Raw genomic sequence first — 20,851 nt, 5'->3', positions numbered from 1 at the left:
TCTTGAGTAGCAACTCCTGTTTTAAACCATACTCTCAAAATAGGCTTGGAATTGGTGGCTGCATACACATCAGCTTCTTTGGCGTGTGTGAATATCTCCTGTGATGGGTCCTTCGTTGGCCAAAGCTGGGGGAGAGTTTTGGTGAATGGTCAGATGGTGCGTTGGGATGATGGTCACAGCATCTGGGAACAGTGCCTGCAATTCCTTGATGGTTCCCCCTTCTATTCCCCTCCAGCGCTGCTGACATCTACATCCGGGAGTATTTCCATAACTACGTGACCGACAGGCATCCGTGGGCTGTTCCCTTGAGGATTATATCCACCGACCGTCCCATCAACCTGACAGACCCCACCACTCAGATGTACTGCTGCCTCTCGCCAGACCAGCGCTCCTTCCGCCACCCCACGCGGGCGGAGATCGACAGGCACCGCATCATTATTACCACCTCCATGTTGTCCAAGAACTTGAAGGTTCCCCCAGGCTACTTCACCCACATCATGATTGACGAGGCTGCTCAGATGCTGGAGTGCGAAGCTTTGGTTCCGCTCTCCTACGCCAATTTTCAGACCCGGATTGTCCTCGCTGGGGACCACATGCAGATAACCCCAAAGCTGTTCTCTGTTGGGGAGGGACAATCTGCCGATCACACCCTCTTAAACCGACTCTTTCAGTTTTACCAGAAAGAGAGGCACGAAGTGGCCACGAGGAGCAGGATCATCTTCAATGAGAATTATCGTTCCACTGCGGGCATAATTGAGTTTGTCTCCAAGCACTTCTACATTGGCAAAGGCAACGCTATCCAAGCCAGTGGGAACATCCCACCCCATCCCGAAATCTACCCGCTGATGTTCTGCCACGTGTCCGGCGTGGCTGAAAGGGATATGGCCATGATTTCTTGGCACAATGCCTCCGAGATAGTACAAGTGATTGAGAAAGTGAAGGAGATATATCGGAGGTGGCCAGATGAGTGGGGTACCCGAGATCTGAAGAGAATCTGTGTGGTCTCCCATGGGATGCAGGTATGTAGAAGAACCCTGTGTTCCTCACCTGAAGGGGCTGTGCATGCCCTGCTGACCACTGTCTAAACACTGCCTAATACATGCTGGACTCTATTGATGAGAAACCTGTCTCTTGGGTTAGTAAAAATAAGGAATCTGGGGTCTTGCATGCCACCAGTGGTTTTTTGAGGCACCCTCCATTTGGGTAGTACGTCATGGGTGGTTGGAGCAGCAATGCCTCATGGTGGGATGGTTTAGTTGAAGGTTTCTTTTGGCATCCTCTAGGCAGGTTAACTCGGGGCAGACTGGGAGCACTGGCTGAAGTCAGCCCAGGACACATGGCTGCTATTGAGTAACTTTCTTGGGGAACCTGCAGCTGAGAAGGGTGGGGGGTGTTTCTGAGCTGAATCTTAGAATCGTTTTGGTTGGAAGGGATGTTTAAGATCATCAAATCTAACCGTTAACCCAACACTGCCAAGTTACCACTAAACCATGTCCCTCATCACCACATCTACACGTCTTTTAAAATACCTCCAGGGATGGTGACTCAACCACTTCCTCAGTTGTGCCTCTCTCTTTCTTACCAGGTTTCTGCAACAAGACAAGAGCTGAGGAAAAAGCAGCTACAAGATGTGGTGGTAGAAAACTATGAAAACTTGCCAGGTTTGTGTTTTGTGTAACAGCAGGTCATTCCTAGCTGTTTTGAGGTCTTCTGTGTGCTAGGGGAGAACTTTGACGGTCACGTTGGTGGACAGGAGAGTCTATAGCAGCTACAGCCACTGTGCAATGGGCAGAGGGAAGCATTAGTAAAGGTCCTTCCAGCATCTTAGCATTGTCCTCCTTGCTAAAATGCAAAATACTGGCTGATCTTGTGGCAAACTGCCTCTCTGGGAGGGTGGGTGTGATGCTGTCAGGCATCTTCTGCCCTTCCCCATGGCTCTGCTGCTGCCGCAGCGAGTGGCCACAGCCCACCCAGCGCTGATGAGGAGGGAGTGCCTGGAAATCCTTTGGCTGATTTCCATCCCCTTCTGGTGGGTAACTCTTCGATTTTTTTTGTCCTTTCCTTAGCAAATAAGATTTCACACTGAATTAAATCTGCACCCAACTGTCAGCTCGTTTCAAATGTACAGACGTTGCTTTGTAGGAGGGTGAAAAACCCTGTAAGTGAGATCCTGGGGACTTGAGCGTGTGTGAATCATGTGAGAGCCCCAAATACCAGTGGGGGAGGCTAGTAATAGAAGGGAATTGAAACCAGGATGGCCTGTGGGTACCAGTCACAGCAAAAAAAAATCACAGAACAGCTCGCTAGAGGAGGAGTCTGCTGCTCTGGATGACGAGAGAGGGACAGGGCTGGTTTTATCCTCAAGGACTTGGTTTATGACTCATCCATGTTTTTATTATTATTATTTTTTTTTATTGTGCAGCTGGGACCTCCTCATGGTGAGAATAACTGACCCCTGGGGTGTGTTTCTGATCTCCACACCCTTTCTTTGCAGTTTCTTCCCAGCTCTGAAACCACCAGGGTGCCTCTGGCTGTTTGTTATTTGTCGTGTGATCAGCAGAGCTGTCCTTGAGGGGAGAGGGATTCTGGTGAACGGTCACTGCTGTTGTTCCTGTGACACCCCCCAGTTCCACAAGGAATTTAGGCTTCACAGAAAACTGTCCATGTTTGTGAGGAGTGGCTGGTGGGGGCTGTTGGTGGCACAGACACGCAGGGCTGCTCCACGGGCACTCGTGGCCACGCTGGTCCCGTGCCCGGCCTTTCTCCTGTCTCCACGCTCCCTGGTGGTGGCCTCGTGGTGTCTGTCCACCCTGTTTCATGCCTAGATACCCTTGTGATCCCCAAAAGCTGCTTTATTCGCATCAGGCGACTCCTCCACCAGTGGTTTTTTGAGGCACCCTCCATTTGGGTAGTACGTCATGGGTGGTTGGAGCAGCAATGCCTCATGGTGGGATGGTTTAGTTGAAGGTTTCTTTTGGCATCCTCTAGGCAGGTTAACTCGGGGCAGACTGGGAGCACTGGCTGAAGTCAGCCCAGGACACATGGCTGCTATTGAGTAACTTTCTTGGGGAACCTGCAGCTGAGAAGGGTGGGGGGTTTCTGAGCTGAATCTTAGAATCGTTTTGGTTGGAAGGGATGTTTAAGATCATCAAATCTAACCGTTAACCCAACACTGCCAAGTTACCACTAAACCATGTCCCTCATCACCACATCTACACGTCTTTTAAAATACCTCCAGGGATGGTGACTCAACCACTTCCTCAGTTGTGCCTCTCTCTTTCTTACCAGGTTTCTGCAACAAGACAAGAGCTGAGGAAAAAGCAGCTACAAGATGTGGTGGTAGAAAACTATGAAAACTTGCCAGGTTTGTGTTTTGTGTAACAGCAGGTCATTCCTAGCTGTTTTGAGGTCTTCTGTGTGCTAGGGGAGAACTTTGACGGTCACGTTGGTGGACAGGAGAGTCTATAGCAGCTACAGCCACTGTGCAATGGGCAGAGGGAAGCATTAGTAAAGGTCCTTCCAGCATCTTAGCATTGTCCTCCTTGCTAAAATGCAAAATACTGGCTGATCTTGTGGCAAACTGCCTCTCTGGGAGGGTGGGTGTGATGCTGTCAGGCATCTTCTGCCCTTCCCCATGGCTCTGCTGCTGCCGCAGCGAGTGGCCACAGCCCACCCAGCGCTGATGAGGAGGGAGTGCCTGGAAATCCTTTGGCTGATTTCCATCCCCTTCTGGTGGGTAACTCTTCGATTTTTTTTGTCCTTTCCTTAGCGAATAAGATTTCACACTGAATTAAATCTGCACCCAACTGTCAGCTCGTTTCAAATGTACAGACGTTGCTTTGTAGGAGGGTGAAAAACCCTGTAAGTGAGATCCTGGGGACTTGAGCGTGTGTGAATCATGTGAGAGCCCCAAATACCAGTGGGGGAGGCTAGTAATAGAAGGGAATTGAAACCAGGATGGCCTGTGGGTACCAGTCACAGCAAAAAAAAATCACAGAACAGCTCGCTAGAGGAGGAGTCTGCTGCTCTGGATGACGAGAGAGGGACAGGGCTGGTTTTATCCTCAAGGACTTGGTTTATGACTCATCCATGTTTTTATTATTATTATTTTTTTTTATTGTGCAGCTGGGACCTCCTCATGGTGAGAATAACTGACCCCTGGGGTGTGTTTCTGATCTCCACACCCTTTCTTTGCAGTTTCTTCCCAGCTCTGAAACCACCAGGGTGCCTCTGGCTGTTTGTTATTTGTCGTGTGATCAGCAGAGCTGTCCTTGAGGGGAGAGGGATTCTGGTGAACGGTCACTGCTGTTGTTCCTGTGACACCCCCCAGTTCCACAAGGAATTTAGGCTTCACAGAAAACTGTCCATGTTTGTGAGGAGTGGCTGGTGGGGGCTGTTGGTGGCACAGACACGCAGGGCTGCTCCACGGGCACTCGTGGCCACACTGGTCTGGTGCCCGGCCTTTCTCCTGTCTCCACGCTCCCTGGTGGTGGCCTCGTGGTGTCTGTCCACCCTGTTTCATGCCTAGATACCCTTGTGATCCCCAAAAGCTGCTTTATTCGCATCAGGCGACTCCTGAGACTCAGTCAAGCCAAGGTTCCATCAGCCCATGGCCACGTAACACAGGCAGAGCACCGGGTGGCAGCCAGACAGGGTCTTCCCCGTTGGGTTCCCTTGAGTGACTTCTCCCTTCTCCTCTCCGGTGCAGGGCGGGAGTTCCGGGTCATCATCATCAGCACCGTCCACACCAGTGAGAGCCTGCGCGTTTCGGCCTCCCACCACCTCGAGTTCTTCAATGAAGCCAGAGTGCTCAACACCATCATGACCCGGGCTCAGTCGCTGGTGATTGCGGTGGGGGATGCGGTGGCCTTGTGCTCCCACGGCCAGTGCAGCAAGGTATGGAAGCGCTTCATCCAGCAGTGCATCGAGAAGGGGAGCATCTTCCCAGAGAACCTGACCATGGCCCAGATCAAACAAGCTGCGTGCGACAAGGAGAGCTGGAGCAGGAGGAGCCCAGAGAGGGACGAGGAGGACAGCGACACAGATTCCTGGAGCTCCGAGGATGAGAACATAAATCCTGATGATCCCATCCTCCAGGAGCTCTTAGATGAGAGCAAGAACGTGCTGGTGACAGTGTCCGAAGAAGGGCTGCTGAATGTAAAGACTGAGGCTTCAAACCTGCAGAAAGACAGGCAGGAATATGTCAGCTTCTCCTCTCGGATGATGCAGGAGTATCTGCGCATGCACCCCAAAATGTACAAGAGGTGTGAGCTGATCAAGGAAGGGTTTGACAGAGCTTCTGCCTTCACCCTCAACGACTCCCCTGCCGTGACCATTCAGATCAAAGGCAGAGTTCACTGCGGGACGGCCTTCACCGGGGACGAGGTGCTCGTGGAGATCCTGCAGAACAGCATGGCTGACAGCAGCAGCCACCGCCCCCAGGGGAAGGTGGTGGGCATCTTAAAGCGTGCCGAGAGAGAACGGACCTTCATCTGCATGATGGATGAATTTGATCCCCGGGTGATGATACCCATCGACCGCACGGTCACCAAAATATTTGTCCCAGGGCTGAAAGAGAAACCCAACGTCATTCCCATCCGCAAGCTTGTCAATGGGAAGTACAAAGTGGTCAGCTGTGAGAAGATCAGCCAGGAGACAAGAAGATGTCAGCTCTTCTGCGTCCAGGTTATCTCCTGGCGGGAAGGGTTTTACTACCCTTTGGGGATAATTACGGAGATTCTGCATGCGGCATTGACTTTGGAAGAAGGCTTAAAGATCCTTGCCTTGGAGTATGGTTTGGAGAAGAAATACCCAGCTGCTGTCACCAAGGAATCAGCCAAATACACTTCCAGCAGCAAACTAAACCCCACCAAGGAAAATCTGAAGGACTGTCGGAGTTACATGACCTTCACTGTCGACCCCCAAGGTGCCAGGGATTTGGACGACGCTATCAGCGTTAGGGATCTTGGGCATCACTATGAGATTGGGATCCACATTGCAGACGTGGCTGGCATCATTCCCAAAGGCAGTGCCTTGGACCTGGAAGCAAAGAAGCGGGGTGTCACCTACTACCCTCCCAACCAGGAGCCTCTGTGCATGTTCCCACCCCACATTAGCCAAGATGTCTGCAGCCTCCTGCCACAGAAAGATCGTCGGGTGATCTCTTTGTTTGTCACCGTGGAGAAGAAGACTGATGTGATGTTGAAGGAAGTCTTCACCATCTCTGTGATCCGCTCGGACAGGCAGCTGTCCTATGAAGAGGCAGAGCTCTGCATAAAGGACCACTACAGGGGAGCAGCAGGGGCCCTTCGTTTCGATACCGTGGAGGACTGCATAGCTGTGGCTTATCACTTCTCCAGGGTCCATCGGAAGTTTCGGCTGCAGGAGGACTGTTTCTATGACCGGATGGACGAGGAAAGCACCCCGGGCAAAAGGGGGTCGCATCAGATGATAGAAGAGTTAATGATCATGTTCAACAGTTTTGTGGCAGAGTTCCTCACCAACCAGGAGGGCACCCGAAATGTCACTCCTCTCCGGTGTCAGTGCGAGCCAAGCCCTCAGCAGTTGACGAGCATGAAAAACAAATACAGCCACATGCTTCCTTTGTCCATCCATCTCTCGCACCACCTGGGAGAGGTGCCTCCTGGCCAAGACTCCTCCAACAACGTGGTGTTCAGTCTCCTGGCCCCCATCTGGGAGCACCTGCAGTCAGCTGCTAATGCCCGTGACTTCCACAAGATGCTAGACCTTATTGTTACTGATGACATCCACCCGAAGCTGGCTCCTGTGGCCCTGGAGTTCAGGAGACTGCTCAGCCGCTCCTATTTCAGTCGCTCCAACTCCACTGTCCAGTCGAAAGCCGGCCATTACTCCCTGCACGTTGACTCGTACACCTGGGCTTCCTCTCCCATCCGCCGGTACATGGATGTCGTGGTCCAGCGGCACCTTCATTCTGTGCTCCGCAAGAAGCCCATCATCTATTCTTCAGAAGACATTGAGTTTCTCTGTCATGACTTCAACAAGAAAAATTCCCAGGGGGTGACGTACGAGAAGAAAGCCCGCTCCCTGCAGATGGCCACCCAGCTGAAGAGCCAGGTCCTGCAGAAGATGGCCTTTGTAGTGGATATTGAAGCGATGAAAAAGTATTTTAAAGTCCTGTTTCCACTGAACGAAGAGAGTCTTCCAGATCCCCAGATAATTAACTACAGGTCTCTTCAGCTGACAGAGCAGCCCATCTTCATCCAGGAGCGGAGCACCATCAAGCTGACGTGGAAGAGGAGGGTGTACTCTGTGGAGAAGAAGAAGGAGCACAACCTGCGGGAAGGCCCTCTCCGCGACCTCAGCGTCACCTTCTTTGGCACCCAGACTTGGCAAGAGGTGCTAGCAGCCATCAGGAGGGAGGAGTTTGAGACCGCGGCCTCCCTCCTTCAGAAGAGCAAGGACCTGTACCAGAGGCACTTGGGCTGGGTAAGGAAGAGCCCGTGCTTGCACTACGTGGAGATCTTCCTGGAGCTGAGTGCCGGCGACGCGCTGCAGTTCCAGCTCACCACCGACGTCTGCCGGGGTTTTCTGGTGCCCTTCATGCAGCTCTGGTGCGTGACGCCGGGTTTTGACATCTGCCTGCAGCACGTGGAAAAGCCCATTGATTGCTTCTCCTCCTACGCCACCCTGCAGTCCAAAGACAAGTACAAGCACGCGGCGGAGTACAGCAAGGTGTGGATGCCCATGTGTGCCATGGAGTCTGCTTCGTGTGCGGTGGCCGAAAACGACTCGATTGTCCTCCATGACGTCAAAATAACCTGGGCAAAGCAAAGGACGAGCAAAGGACAGCTGCAAGGGAGTTTCGTCGTAAACAAACAGGTTTTGGAGGAGTGCTCCATTGAAGTGGACTTCAACAACTGTTACTTGTGCATTCGCTTAGGTGGGCTGAAGCTTGAGAGCTTTCAAAGTGATGAGGATTGCCTTAGCCACGGCCTCCAGAATCTGACTTTTATTAACAAGGACAGGTCAGAAAGCAAACTTATGGTTGATCCGGATACCTATACCTGGGTGGCTCACGGGATCACTGAAGATTTCAGTGACAGTGAGAAGTCAGACAGGACTGGTCATCACACTATGAACTTTTACATCCACTATATGTCTATGGAGAACATCCCCGTGGAAATCTCATACTCCTCTGCCAGGTTCACGGTGGAGATCATACCAAAGATGCTGCCAGACATGTAAGTGATCAATGCTTATAAATACTTAAAGGGAGGGTATCAAGAGGATGAGGCCGGTCTTTTTTCAGTGTTGCCCAGGGATAGGACAAGAGGAAATGGGCACAAACTTGAATATATGAAGTTCCACCTAAACATGAGGAGGAACTTCTTCACTTTGAGGGTGGCAGAGCCCTGGAACAGGCTGCCCAGAGAGGTGGTGGAGTCTTCTTCTCTGGAGACATTCAAAACCCACCTGGACAAGTGCTTCTGCAACCTGCTCTGGGTGGACCTGCTGTGGCAGTGGGGTTGGAGGAGATGATCTCCGCAGGTCCCTTCCAACCCCATGTCATTCTGTGATTCTGTGAGGTGCTTAGCGGTCGTGCTCAGGTTAGCATGTCCATGTAGAGCAATGGCTTCCCATGGGACTCCTTTGCTGCACCCAAACGGGCTTTGCTTGCTGGTGCATCCCCTGAAAAATCTGTCTTTGCCCAGCTCTGCCTGGCCATGCTGTTGGGCTGTTGATGTTTGGTGGGGGTGGCAGCGTTTCTCAGGTGGCCTCTTGCTCTTCTGGTTGACCTCGAGAATGGGGAAATGGGGAAAGGTGCTGGTGCTGAAATTTCCCCGGGCATCTGTTTCTTATGTTGTGGGATTGCTGCAATATGTGTCATAAAAGGCAGCGTGAAGCACTGGATCAGGGTCTGCTCAGCAGAAGTGCTCCCTGATTTCCCAATCATTCCCCTTTGTTCTTGCTGTGAAGCAAGATCTGCTCTTATTAATGCAGAGCTGATGTCTAGTTTGCCCCTCTTTGTACACAGCACGGGCTGCTACGCACCCATGACTGCTGTGGCTTTTTCAGGGCAGAATGTTCTTCCTTCTGTATCGTTAATTTTAGGGGGAAAAAAAAAATAAATAATTGGAAGCTAATCCAATAAAATGGGGTGGGCCATAATAAAATGGAGTTGGGACAGAAGCTGTGCTTCTCAATCTCAACATCTTTGCAGGCTCGGCTCTTCAGACAGTTGGGAAATAGTCCCAGATGCAAAAGAGCAAAATAAGAGTTGTTTTGGTTTAAGTTCTTTGTGGATTTAATGCAAACGCGAAAGCAGGGAGAAAGAATAAACAAGGCAGTTGTACAAAGCTGTATTACAATTTTTTGCTATTTTAAGCTACATTCCATTCATTCTTATTTTTCCCTCTGTCAGACGGAAAGAAAAGGCAATTTGGAAGCTCAAGTATGCCTCCGAGCTCGTGAAAAGCATTGCCCTGGGCCATGAACCTCCTAAAAAAGGTAGGTGCAAATATCCACCTTTCTTACCTTGTGGCTACTTGCTTCTGGCCGGGCAGGTGCCCTGGCAGCTTCTGTGGGCCCTTGCCATAGGGGTTCTGCTCCCAGACCAGGAGGTTCCCCTGCCAAGGGGAGGAGAGGAGCTGCTGGCCTGGCAGAGTGAAGGTAATACGGGATGCCCTGCTGGAGAGTGGCACGAGTGGGTGATGTTTTAATCCCCAGGACCCACAGAAGAAGGCTCATGGGCAGAACATCTTGGCACGGGACAAGGATTACTTTTAGGTGGTCTTGTAAATGGGCCATGATTTCTTGGGACCTACCGCACCCTCTTGTTGAATCCCTTCTGTGTTGCCTTCAGTGACCTTCTTTAAACTTGTTTTCTTGACTCTTTGCCATTAACAGTGACAACGTCCAAAATCCTGCAGCAAAAATCCTTTGATCTCCCCGGCAGCCACAGGAGGCTTAACCAGAGTCAGAACGAAGCTATCCTAATGGCTCTGAGAAAACCCTTCACGCTCATCCAAGGTCCACCAGGTAAGGCTGGGGGGACGGCACAAGTACACGCCTACTTTGTTATGAAAGGCAGGTTAGAGCTAATCTGCTGCTTTCCAGAGGACCCTTGGTGAGACAGGAGAGGGTAGCGTGGGTTGGCATCACCCATGGCTGTTCAAGGCAGTCCCCTCAGTTTTTTATTTTTCTTTCATGGGTGCTGGTCTAGAGCATGAGTGTCATGGTTCAAGTGTTCTCAGCAACCTCCTTGTTTTTCTAGGCACAGGGAAAACCGTTGTTGGAACTCACATTGTCTACTGGTTCCATGAGCTGAATGAGAGGAATGTCGAGAAGGAGCAAACACCATCCTCTGAAGAAAAGGTCAAGGGGAGAAAGTGTATCTTGTACTGTGGCCCATCCAACAAGTCTGTTGATGTTGTTGCTGGTAACTATCAGTTTTAAGGCCCTGAAGTGGTTCATGCTGGAGGGAGGGAGGCCATGTGGCCGTGAGCAGGAGGGGCAGAAAGTGGGGCTGGTCCTTAGAGAAGATCCCTCACTGCAGGGCGAGGACTGGTGAAAGTGGGGTTCATGAGCAAGTGGTGGGGAGAAGAGGCAAGTTACGGCAAACTCTGGGCACCTCACAGACCATGATCTTTCTCAGCGTTGCTGGTGCCTGGTGCTGCCTGAGCTGACCTGTTCTCCTTCCCCAGAGATGCTGATGAAGATGAAGAACCTGAAACCACTGAGGGTTTATGGGGAGGCCATTGAAACCATGGAATTCCCATACCCGGGGAGCAACCGGCACCTCTACCGCAAAGCCCTGCGGGATTCCAAACCGAAGCATGAGCTCAGGTAGGACTGCATGGTCCCACAGGCTCCAAGAGCACTGGGGGGAGATGTTTTCTGCACCAGTAAAGCTGAACAAGCCAGAGTAAATGCAGTTTCCACTCTGCTACTGTGGAGCAGCAGCACTTTTAGCCTGCTTTGGACTTAATTTTTTCAAGTGAAGGTGTGTAGTCTAAGGTAGCATCCAGTCAGGAAACCCAGGTTGCTGAAAACACCCTAGATGTTTTCATCTCTCTCTTGTCTCCAGCTTCATTCCTGCTTGTGACTGCTAAAGAAAGGTGGTTGTATTTTGTGTCCTTGAGGGTGAGCTAAGCATTAGGTCTGTAAAGGTGGAAGAGTCTGGCTGTGATGACTTTAGCTAATGGAGTTTCTCCACGTAGACAGATGTTACGGGCTTCACCATGCGAGAGATCACTTGGGTCTGTGTGTGGGAAAATATTTACATATTGACTCTTTATTCAGCGAAATAATCCTTCATCATCGCATCCGGAGGCCGCCCAACCCTCTATGGCAGGAGATCTGTAACTTTGACGCTCGGGTGAGGAGAGGAGACCAGATAACAGAAGAAGAAACAAAGAAGTGAGTAGAAAGAGACCCTGGTGAGAGATGGCTGACTTTGGCCACGTGCCACCTCTGATGTGCTGCCCGAAGGAGCGTGGTGCAGCAATCTCCTTCCCCTGTGAGAAGAGATCTGGGCTATGCTTGTTAGGTCTCAAGTGGCACAAACTCATAGACTGCATGACAGCCAGTGGACTTGTCCTGTCTCCTGCAAGGCAAGGGACTAGGCATAAAAAATCAAAATGGATGAATAAACTGTGTTTGGAATGATGATCAAAAGCAATTAGCTCAGGGTTAGCGGTACAGTGCAGAGCATCAGCGTCACTTCTGCTCTGCTGCTGTTGTCCTTCTGGACCAAAAAGTCATATTATGTGTGTGTGACACTTTCATCCTCCACCCTGAGCCCCTGCCCTGCTGAGGTCAGGACACAGTGCATTTCCTACAGTGTCCATATCAAGCCCTTTTCTGGGAACACCAGCTCATCCTGGGGAGGGAGATGGAGCCATAATCATTTGGGAAAGTGTAGCCTCTACTTGGTTCCTGTGTGAGGAACCTGGAGATGTTTCCGTTATCCATAACCTGATGTCTTCTGCATCGACCACCAGGTACAAAGGTCAGCTGGCGGATGCTCGTGCGTATGAATTGGAAATCCACGATGTCATCCTGTGCACGTGCTCCGCCGCATCTGCCACCTCCCTGGAGCAGCTCAATGTTAGGCAGGTCATCATCGACGAGTGTGCCATGTCCACAGAGCCCGAGACCCTCATCCCCTTGGTCAGCCACCGCCGTGCTGAGAAGGTAAGTCCCTTCCAAAGACATGTCTCTAGGAGGCCTGCTCAGGGCTCTCTGTATGTCTTTCACCCCTTTACCATGCTGCTCTTCCAAGTTTTACCAGGTTTTAAGGTTGTTCTTGGTACCATCTATGATAGTGTATCAATGTTTCAGCCTTCAGGGGGTTGTTTCCTTTGAGGTATAACTCTACAAACTGTCATTAAAATCTCAAGGCATAGAGACGTATGTGCAGTACATAAGTATTCTCACGAGATGCGTGAGCTGTGCGTTATTTGTTTGTATCACATAAAGCTGACCCAGGTAAAAAGTATTAACGTGACAAGAAGCACAGAGCAGATCTCAGTAGACTTACTACATGGGGAGTCCTATCAGAAGAGAATGAGACTTCTCGCGTTATCTGGGTCAGGATCTTTATGTAAGGCCCAACACGGTCCTTGGTTGAGGTTGCTGTAACCATAACAGAAATAAGGAGCACCAAATGTCTGTGTGCAAATAGACTTTCAAAGAGCTGAATGCCTTCACCAGTGCCACCACCCTCATAGTTGAGGTGTCCACTCTTGGTTCCAGGTTGTTTTGCTTGGGGATCACAAACAGCTGCGGCCTGTGGTCAACAATGACTTCTGCAAGAGTCTTGGCATGGAGACGTCTCTCTTTGAGCGCTACCGGAACCAGGCGTGGATGCTGGATACGCAGTACCGCATGGTGAGGCCCTCAAGTGGATTGTCTTTTCTCTGTCACAGAGATTGCTGCCGTCAGGGCTTGCCTCAAGCCACAGCGAAGGAGATATTCTCCATGAGTGCTTTCCCTTCCTAGAGTAATGAATGATGCCCTCGCCCGGTGCCAGCTGTAGCACAGTGGCATCGCAGGTGAAGCCTGCCCAAAAAAGGCGCTGCAGGTTGAGAAGTTCCTTGGTTTTTGTTCACCTCAGTTCCTCCCCTTTTCTCTACCAGCACAAAGAGATTTGCGAGTTCCCATCCCAGGAATTTTATAACGCGCGGCTGAAAACGTGGGCCCCGTTTCATAAACCCAGCGTCTTCTACCACAAGGATAACGGCTGCTGCCCTGTCATCTTTGGGCACGTGGAGGGGAAGGAGCAGAGCCTCATGATTTCCACCGAGGAAGGAAATGAGAACTCCAAAGCCAACCTAGAAGAAGCGGAGCAGGCGGTGAGGAAGGGTCCTGGGGAATTGCTGGAGATGTCAAAGGGGAGGGTGTTGTGCTGGGTGGCTTTAGGGATCGTGGAGGGGATGATGAGTTGTGATACAAGACAAAGATCTGTGGGGTGCAGTGTCTGCCTGGGGTCTTCTCGGGTGTGGGGCACCCCACGATGTCCTTGGCCAGAGGGTGCTGCAGGGCTGGTTCCCTCTGGCCACCACTCCCAAGTGAGCAGGACCCTGGTCTCCCCAGGTGAGGATGGCGAAGCAGCTGACACTAGATGGCACCATCCGGCCGGAGAGCATCGCCATCCTGAGCCCCTACAACGCCCAGGTCTCTGAGATCAACAAGCGCCTCCTGAAGGAGGGCATCCGTGGAGTCACCGTCTGCACCATCATGAAGAGTCAAGGTGGGGCTGGCAGGAGATGGCGGGGGGTGTTGGTTCTGTCCTCTTCTGTCTTCCCGAGAACCGAAACCAGCTTATCACAGAGACAGTCTTTGAGCAAATCCGACACTGGGGTCATTTCAGCCATGGAGGAAGCATCCCTGGGCCAGATTTCTGGGTGATTTGTCATTGGAACAAATCCTTTGGAAACCTCTGGAGTGCCCAGGCACCGTGAGACTGATGAAGACAGGAAGATGGAGGACATCTGAAGGGGATGTTAAAGAACTGCCATGCTCTTTGGAGCACATACTCTTTGGAGAGCAATGACCAGAGGTCATATGGCCTCCAAAGCTAGAGAAACCCAAATGGTGGCTGCAGTTTTGTGGGTCTTGCTGTGGAGAAATGAGTGTCTTGTGGGGTGGAGAGGAGGCTGGGTGCTTCCTTCTAAAAAGGTCTGTTTCAATTCTGCTTTCTAGGAAGTGAGTGGAGATACGTGATCCTGTCGACTGTACGCTCCTGCCCTCGATCGGAGATTGACAAGAAGCCCACAAAGAGCTGGCAGAAGAAGTTCCTGGGGTTTGTTACCGACCCAAACCAGGTCAATGTCGGCATCACGCGAGCTCAGGAAGGACTCTGCATTGTAGGTGGGTCTCCTGGGAGCATGCACAGCCCTGCAAGGGACCAGGATGCTTGGATAAAGGGGTGGGGATCCAAACTAGTAAAACCAATGGCTTTATTCTTCATAGAATGGTTTGGGTTGGAAGGGACCTTAAAGATCACCCAGTTCCAACCCCCTGCCCTGGGCAGGGACACCTTCGACCAGACCAGGCTGCTCAAAGCTCCATCCAGCCTGGCCTTGAACCCCTCCAGGGCTGGGGCAGCCACAGCTTCTCTGGGCGAATTCTTCTGCCCTTAGGCTGTCTGTGGTTTTGGAACTGGGCAATCTGCACAAAGCAGAGATCCTGCGTGGCTCGTTTCCAGCATGTATAATTAGTTTTTCTCACCCTCTGGTCCGGACCACGTTGTTTCCATCACTTGCATGATGGAGCTCTCTCCTAGCAGAATGTGGCTGCTTGTTTTCCTCCGAGTCAGGCTGTGATGTGTCAGGAAGCTGCTCGCAGACATGACAGCGCTGTAAAGGGAGCTGGGATTTCACAGAAGCTCTGCCTGAAGTTATCCAGCACCCTTAGGCTAGAAATTTTAAGGAGAAGTTTCCATGACCGGTCTGTGATGGTATCATCTGAGCCTCTTCTGGTCACTAACCCACTGTCCCCATCCCCGTGCCAACAGGGAACAGGTACCTGCTGGAGTGCAACCCTTTGTGGAGGAGACTTCTTCAGCATTACAGACAGCGCAACTGCTACGCTGCAGCCCAGGGGATTTTTATCAGGAGGACTTCAGCCGTCCACCGATGAGGATGGGTTGTACCTCGTTGAGCTCCTCCACTCTCTACCTGAACTGCGTTACGTGTGCCTTGGGGAGGACACAATCTTTCCATTATTTAATGACCCACGGAGCCAGCATCTTCCCCTGCACAGTGACAGCTCAGCTTCAGTGTGTGCTTTGGCATCGTGGGGTTTTTTTTTTAAAATCAGTGTGACCTCAGACAGGAACTTTCAACTCTAGCAAACCAAAAATCATTGGAAAGGGATGGATGGGTGTGTAACTTAATTGATGACGCTATTTTTTTAACTGTAAGATGCTCAGCAGAGCCCCTGTCCTATCTGCCAGTCCAGCTCTGCTTTGGGGACCAAAGACTCAGTCCGCTCATCGAGGGTGGAGCAACAGAGCCCTACGGCAAGCCCTGATTTGCCACAGAGGACCAAAGCTTCTGAGCACTACCACTCGTTTTAAAACCAAGGCCAGGGAATTTTTAAAGCTTCTCATTCCTCGAAGCAGAAAACCAATTTTTGTTATTGTTGTTTTGTTTTTTTTAAAATGAAGGACGAAGGCAAAGGGAGAACCATGGACCACTCTTTGCTAGCCAAATCGCTGTTCTCCATGTAAATATCACAGAGCCAAGGCCAAGTTGATTTTGTAAATAGATTCATTTATTCTTTGTACAAAGGGGATTGTCCTCAGCAGTATAAGGTTAATGAAAAGCGAGGACCACTCCTACCAGGAAACGTTGGAAATTGTAAGCATATTTTAAACTGTTGTGAGTTTTATTTGAAATCTCCTCTTGTAAGAGCCTCCCTTTCCTACCCCGTATTTTTTTAAAGCTGCTTCTAATTTATTAACTTTTTAACTCTGTGAATTTTTCACAGTCTTATGGCCTGAGTTTTTAAGAGCGGTGATGGAAATTTGATAAACGTGCCACAGCATATATGTGTATAATGTAGTTATTTTTTTGTTTGTTTTTAAGTAGCCAAACTGCTGTGAACTGGAAGCTGTGATTCACTGGAGAAGGCTGCTTTTGCCCAGTAATGTATGGCTGACGCAGATGTATAGCGGGGAAGCGGTGCTCTCTGCTGAATCACGGAGCTGCTTTTTGTAGCGATGGTAGTTTTGAGGGAGGGTGTCTTTTTTATCTCATTTCAATTCTGAATGTATGAAGTGCCTGCCTCAGCTCTCCCCAGGACCACACGCTCGGCCGTCTCTAAATGTTCACATGGGATGGAGCCAGGATGCAATCACGGTGGTTTTGCAACAAGTCTCTGCTGTGCTGGGACACGAGTCCTCCTTGGCGTAAGCGAGGGGTCCTCGTGACTTCAGGGCGCTGTGGCAGGGATGGATTGTGTCCTGTGTTTGCAACTGAAAATGCAGCACGGCTCCTTCCAGTGTGGAGGAATGTGCAATAAGAAAGCATTGTGTCTGGAAAAGTCTTTATTTAGCGCTGTATTTCTTCTCATAACTGTGTTAGTCTTAAGAACCTATGGAGAAATTTTGTTCTTCTCTTCCTATCTTCCTAGATGTTTTAAAGTATCTTCCTGCACTGGGTTTGATCTGTATGTTAGAGACCACCCTGGCTTGCTCTGGTCTTACTGAATTGTAATAACAGGCATATGGCTGGTGATTCCATAAGGGACAAAAGCTTGTAGGAAGTACCTCCTGCTGGTTCTAAAGATGCTTGATAGAAGCTGGTAGGATGTAAAGTTCATTGTTCTTCTCTGAAGACATCCTGGCTGGAATCTTAAAAGATTTTGCAGATATTATTGCAATTCCAATATAAGCTTATATAGGAAGCATTTTGTGGACTACTGAAATGCAATGATGTCTCCAAGACGATGCAGAGAATTGCAAAAGATGCTGGAATTGTTGGGATAAATACTTCAGCATGGTGCCAGCATCATTCTTGGTCCCTTTAGAACCAGTGGGTCTCATTTTCATGATCTAATGTAAGTGAAGAGTCTCTTCCCTGGGTTTTGGGGGGTTTTTTTGGTTTTTTTTTTTTTGCTGGTTATTTCATTCCATGTAACACAAATGAGGAGACTCACCCCAAGTATAGTGGCTTAGTCCAATGCTCCTGTATGGGGTTCGGCCATGTGTTTGCATAGACTAAGAAAGATGCCTCACAAAGTGTCTCCCTTTTCCCTCAGCGGGGAAAAAAAGTGTTTACTGCTACTCCATGGAGGGTAAAGCCTGGGCTGAAATGCTATCCTTGGTCACCTCTGTGTTGCAAGACAATATAAATTATTATTATTTTTTTTTTAATCTCTGAAGATGTGTTTTGTAACTGGTGTTTAGAAAGTGCTGCCCTGGAGCACCCCAGCAGCAGTAACAGCCAGACTGGACTCTGGGGCTGTGTGTGGTACCTGTTGAGTTGGTCATGCGGCTGCAATAGTCAGGGAAAGCAGAAAGTGCAATTAATGAAACCTTTTTATAGACTGTTAGTGCCAGCTGAATATCGTGTTCTTGTCCTTGTGCTCATGTATAGAGAGAATCATAGAAATTAATAGAGAGAAAAAGTTCAAAGCTGTCTAGTTTTGTTTACACACAGAGCTTTGAATTTACTTTTGAAAGAATTTTGTGTTCAAACGCATATTCTTAAAATACTTATAAAAAAACCAAAATCACCAAACCTTTGTAGGAAGGTAGTAGGTAAGAAAGTAGGAAACCACTGGCACCATGGTGTCAGTCTCTTCTCCCAAGTAACAGGTGATAGGACAAGAGGAAATGGCCTCAAGTTGTGCCAGGGGAGGTTTAGATTGGATCTTAGGAAAATAAATCTTCAGTGAAAGGGTTGTCAAGTGTTGGAACAGGCTGCCCAGGGAGGTGGTGGAGTCACCATCCCTGGAGGTATTTAAAAGACGGGTGGGTGTAGTGCTGAGGGACATGGTTTGGTGGTAACTCAGCAGTGTTGGGTTAACGGTTGGACGTGGTGATCTTAAAGGTCTCTTCCAACCAAAACGATTCAGTGATTCTGTGGTGCACAGGGGTATCTGTCCCATCACAGGCTTGATGTTTTCCACAAAAGAGCATCGTTGCAGGACACACATGTTGGTTCATCCAACAGGGTAACCTCATTTCCTCAGCGCCAGGTAGAGCTTGAGCCCAGGTTGGACCAGGGGAACCTGCGCAGGCAGCGAGCGGTGAGCTGGGGTGGTCAGCCTGTGATGGTCATAGGGTTACAGCCATCACCCCGCATCCTGCTCCAACTGGCAGTGGGATTAGGGACATCCAGAACTGGAAAACCTCTCCTTGCAGGAGAAGCTGACTGGACTGGTTTTGAGGATTTGGGCAGATCGGTGTAGGACGATCAATTTACTGCAATAAATTGTTGGTTTGTTTTTTGGTTTTTGGTGGTTTTTTTAAATAGAAATGAAATGTTTAGTGTCATGAAGTGTAAATTAAAGAACTTTAAATGTGGCAGGTTTTTATCTTTTGTATGTCTGTGACTTGCAGCAAACCTCAAACGATGTTTTTGGATACAAATATTTCTACCTGCTTCTACCGTTTATAAGAATGAACCTCAACATTCCTTTTTTGATATTTAAGCCATAATTGTAAAAATGATTTATTTAAATAATAAATTTTATTACTAAAAGGCCTGTTTCTGTGGTGGATTGACTAGACTCTGCGTGGGGACAGCTGTGTTTGGACTGAGCCAAATGCTAGAAAAAGAAAATGAGCATTAACTGCAGTACGTGGCAGAAAAGAGAGTTTTCCACATATTGGTCATGTGGATGTATTACCCTTCTCTGTTTATTGTGGGGGATTGGAGGGGGGTGTTTCTTGTTGGTTTTGGTGGTAGTGTTTTTTTAACCAGTGATCTTTTCAATGCACTGCAGAGGGGTGAGCATGAAATCATGTTTATGGTTACCTATGAGGCAGAGGGTGAGAGAAACCAGAGATGGAGATATTTTAGGGTGAGTGATTTGAAGAGCTGAGAATTCAGTTCAGGTGTTTTGGAAGAAGGATGTTGGGGGGGGAATAACTTGGGGTAAAAAAAACAAACCAACAGACTTGCAAGAAGGTGGCACTGGGCATCTTTCGGGGGACGGAAAGCACTGGATGATGGAGATGCTTCTATCTTCTGTGCTTTGCATCCAAGGTGTCCTGCAAGATTGCCTCCGGCTTCTAGCTGCTCCTGCCTGTGAGTTCTAGCAGTGGGAAGGGAGTGCTGAGTCCTCTACACTGTCTAAGGGTGTTATTTGGTGTGAGAAATTTGGAATGGGTTACTGTGAACCTGGAAAGATTTGGGGAAGGCTCTTGCGAAATTGCTGTTGAAAACAGAACAAGTTCTGTTTTGTGCAAAATGTTTGAAAACAAGGTTTACCTTTAATTTTTCTCATTCATTATTTTTTTTTTCTTCAAATAGCTAAAATGAGGAAAATGGTCTTGTGTGCTACCTCGTCCTTTTTCCCAACAGCGTCATTCTTTCATCTTCAACGTAATGCTGTCATGCCACTCTGCAAAGACGAGCGTTGCGGTGTATGCCCTTCTAATTGTGAATTCGTAGGAGCTGCCGGGCTGCAGGTCCTGGACTATACACGTGTTAGAGGTGACTTGCTGAAGGCTACTGTATCCCGGCTGACTCCCATTCGTCAGTAATTTCGTGATCAACTCACATTCTTCAGGTTGGGACTCCTGCTCCTCGGTGTACCACTTGAGCTTGGCCCAGTCCTTGTGTGCAACCGACTCATTTCGATCAAAAAGGAGTGGCCTCTTGGCATAGAGAGAAACCTGAATGTCGGGGAGTCCAGCACCTCTAAGACCTGCATACAAGACCAAACGGTGCTTCACATAGAGCTTTCCTGGCACTTGCAAGGAATGAAGATTTTTCACAGACTGGGAGAGCTCTTCCAGTCTCTGCAAAATCATGTCCCACCTGGAGAGGAAAGTTACCATGTCCCAGGTCTCTACAAAACAGCTCAGCTCCTCCCGGCCTTGTTCCAGCTGTTCTAAGAGCTCAGTTAAAAGAACCAGCTGGATTTCAGTCTGGTTTTTCCCCACCTTCTTCATCCTCTCCAATCGGACGGGGTCTATGAGTTGCACGATGTCGGTGCAATGCACCACGTGGTTCTGGTCTCTCACGTTCACGTGTTTGGGCTCAATCTCCAAGTAGAAGTAACACTTCTGCAGCAGCTCGGCGTTGTTCCGGTGGTGCTGGAGGTTGCGGAGGCTCAGGTCAGTGTGCAGGAAATGCAAAACAAGGTTTCTCCTTTCCAAGTATCGCTCCCAGCTGCCATTGTCTTCTCTGCTGTGCCCAGTACTGGTTTCAAGCCCATTCCTAGTCTCAGCCATGATTCTGAAGCTCAGTTGCTCTGTAAGAAAGCAGCAATAACATCATTAACAACCAAAGGAAAACCAGCTGTGAGGGAGAATAATCACAGCTGTGACTCTTCTTTCCTCTCTTAATGATGAAGCTTAGCTTATAAATGTATAGATGGGAAAGAACTGTTAGATTAGGTGTAGCTCCAGAGGAATTTCCCTTTCTAGTTGTATGGTTTCTAATGTTTTGTGCAGTCTTTTATATATTCCAACCAACTGGTCTCCTGCTACTCTCCCTTAAGAGGTTCTACCTCTGCTTAATAGATTCACTGTCAGGAATTATTCTCTGATATACTCTGCCAAAATGTCTCCCTATCTTATTATCTTCTGTTTCATTCTAATTAGATGCCTTTTGTACTCCTGTAAGCAATTTCTTTCCATTCTTCTACATCTCTGGAGATGTCTATTTTTCTCTCTGTGTAATCT

General features: G+C 49.2%; 2 protein-coding genes across 2 annotated transcripts in view; one reads left to right on the top strand and one right to left on the bottom strand.

Annotated features, from left to right (window-relative positions):
• The window catches only part of HELZ2 (helicase with zinc finger 2, transcriptional coactivator), a 52,101-nt gene extending 33,403 nt beyond the window's left edge, over positions 1–18,698 (top strand). The window contains exons 7-20 of the mRNA XM_014955029.1: positions 236–1,019; positions 1,586–1,661; positions 4,709–8,222; positions 9,404–9,489; positions 9,889–10,020; positions 10,256–10,420; positions 10,686–10,827; positions 11,284–11,400; positions 11,985–12,177; positions 12,739–12,873; positions 13,122–13,337; positions 13,579–13,735; positions 14,188–14,355; positions 15,002–18,698. Coding sequence (XP_014810515.1) covers positions 236–1,019; positions 1,586–1,661; positions 4,709–8,222; positions 9,404–9,489; positions 9,889–10,020; positions 10,256–10,420; positions 10,686–10,827; positions 11,284–11,400; positions 11,985–12,177; positions 12,739–12,873; positions 13,122–13,337; positions 13,579–13,735; positions 14,188–14,355; positions 15,002–15,126 — 6,010 coding nt within the window. The 3' untranslated portion in view covers positions 15,127–18,698. The remainder of the gene's footprint in view (positions 1–235; positions 1,020–1,585; positions 1,662–4,708; positions 8,223–9,403; positions 9,490–9,888; positions 10,021–10,255; positions 10,421–10,685; positions 10,828–11,283; positions 11,401–11,984; positions 12,178–12,738; positions 12,874–13,121; positions 13,338–13,578; positions 13,736–14,187; positions 14,356–15,001) is intronic.
• Positions 18,699–19,525: 827 nt separating this feature from the next.
• Positions 19,526–20,398, bottom strand: LOC106895404 (chromosome unknown open reading frame, human C20orf195). The gene has a single exon (XM_014954822.1). It carries the CDS (start codon positions 20,396–20,398, stop codon positions 19,526–19,528), a length of 873 nt encoding a protein of 290 aa, XP_014810308.1.
• Between the last annotated feature and the right edge of the window lie 453 nt (positions 20,399–20,851).

Source organism: Calidris pugnax, unplaced genomic scaffold (genome assembly GCF_001431845.1).
Source record: "Calidris pugnax isolate Ruff unplaced genomic scaffold, ASM143184v1 scaffold50, whole genome shotgun sequence".
Classification (NCBI taxonomy): domain Eukaryota; kingdom Metazoa; phylum Chordata; class Aves; order Charadriiformes; family Scolopacidae; genus Calidris; species Calidris pugnax.
This window is presented reverse-complemented; position numbering and strand designations above follow the sequence as displayed.

Bases quoted from the DNA above. Each gene is read 5' to 3' on its own strand.
- LOC106895404 (XM_014954822.1), bottom strand. From the start codon at position 20,398: ATGGCTGAGACTAGGAATGGGCTTGAAACCAGTACTGGGCACAGCAGA.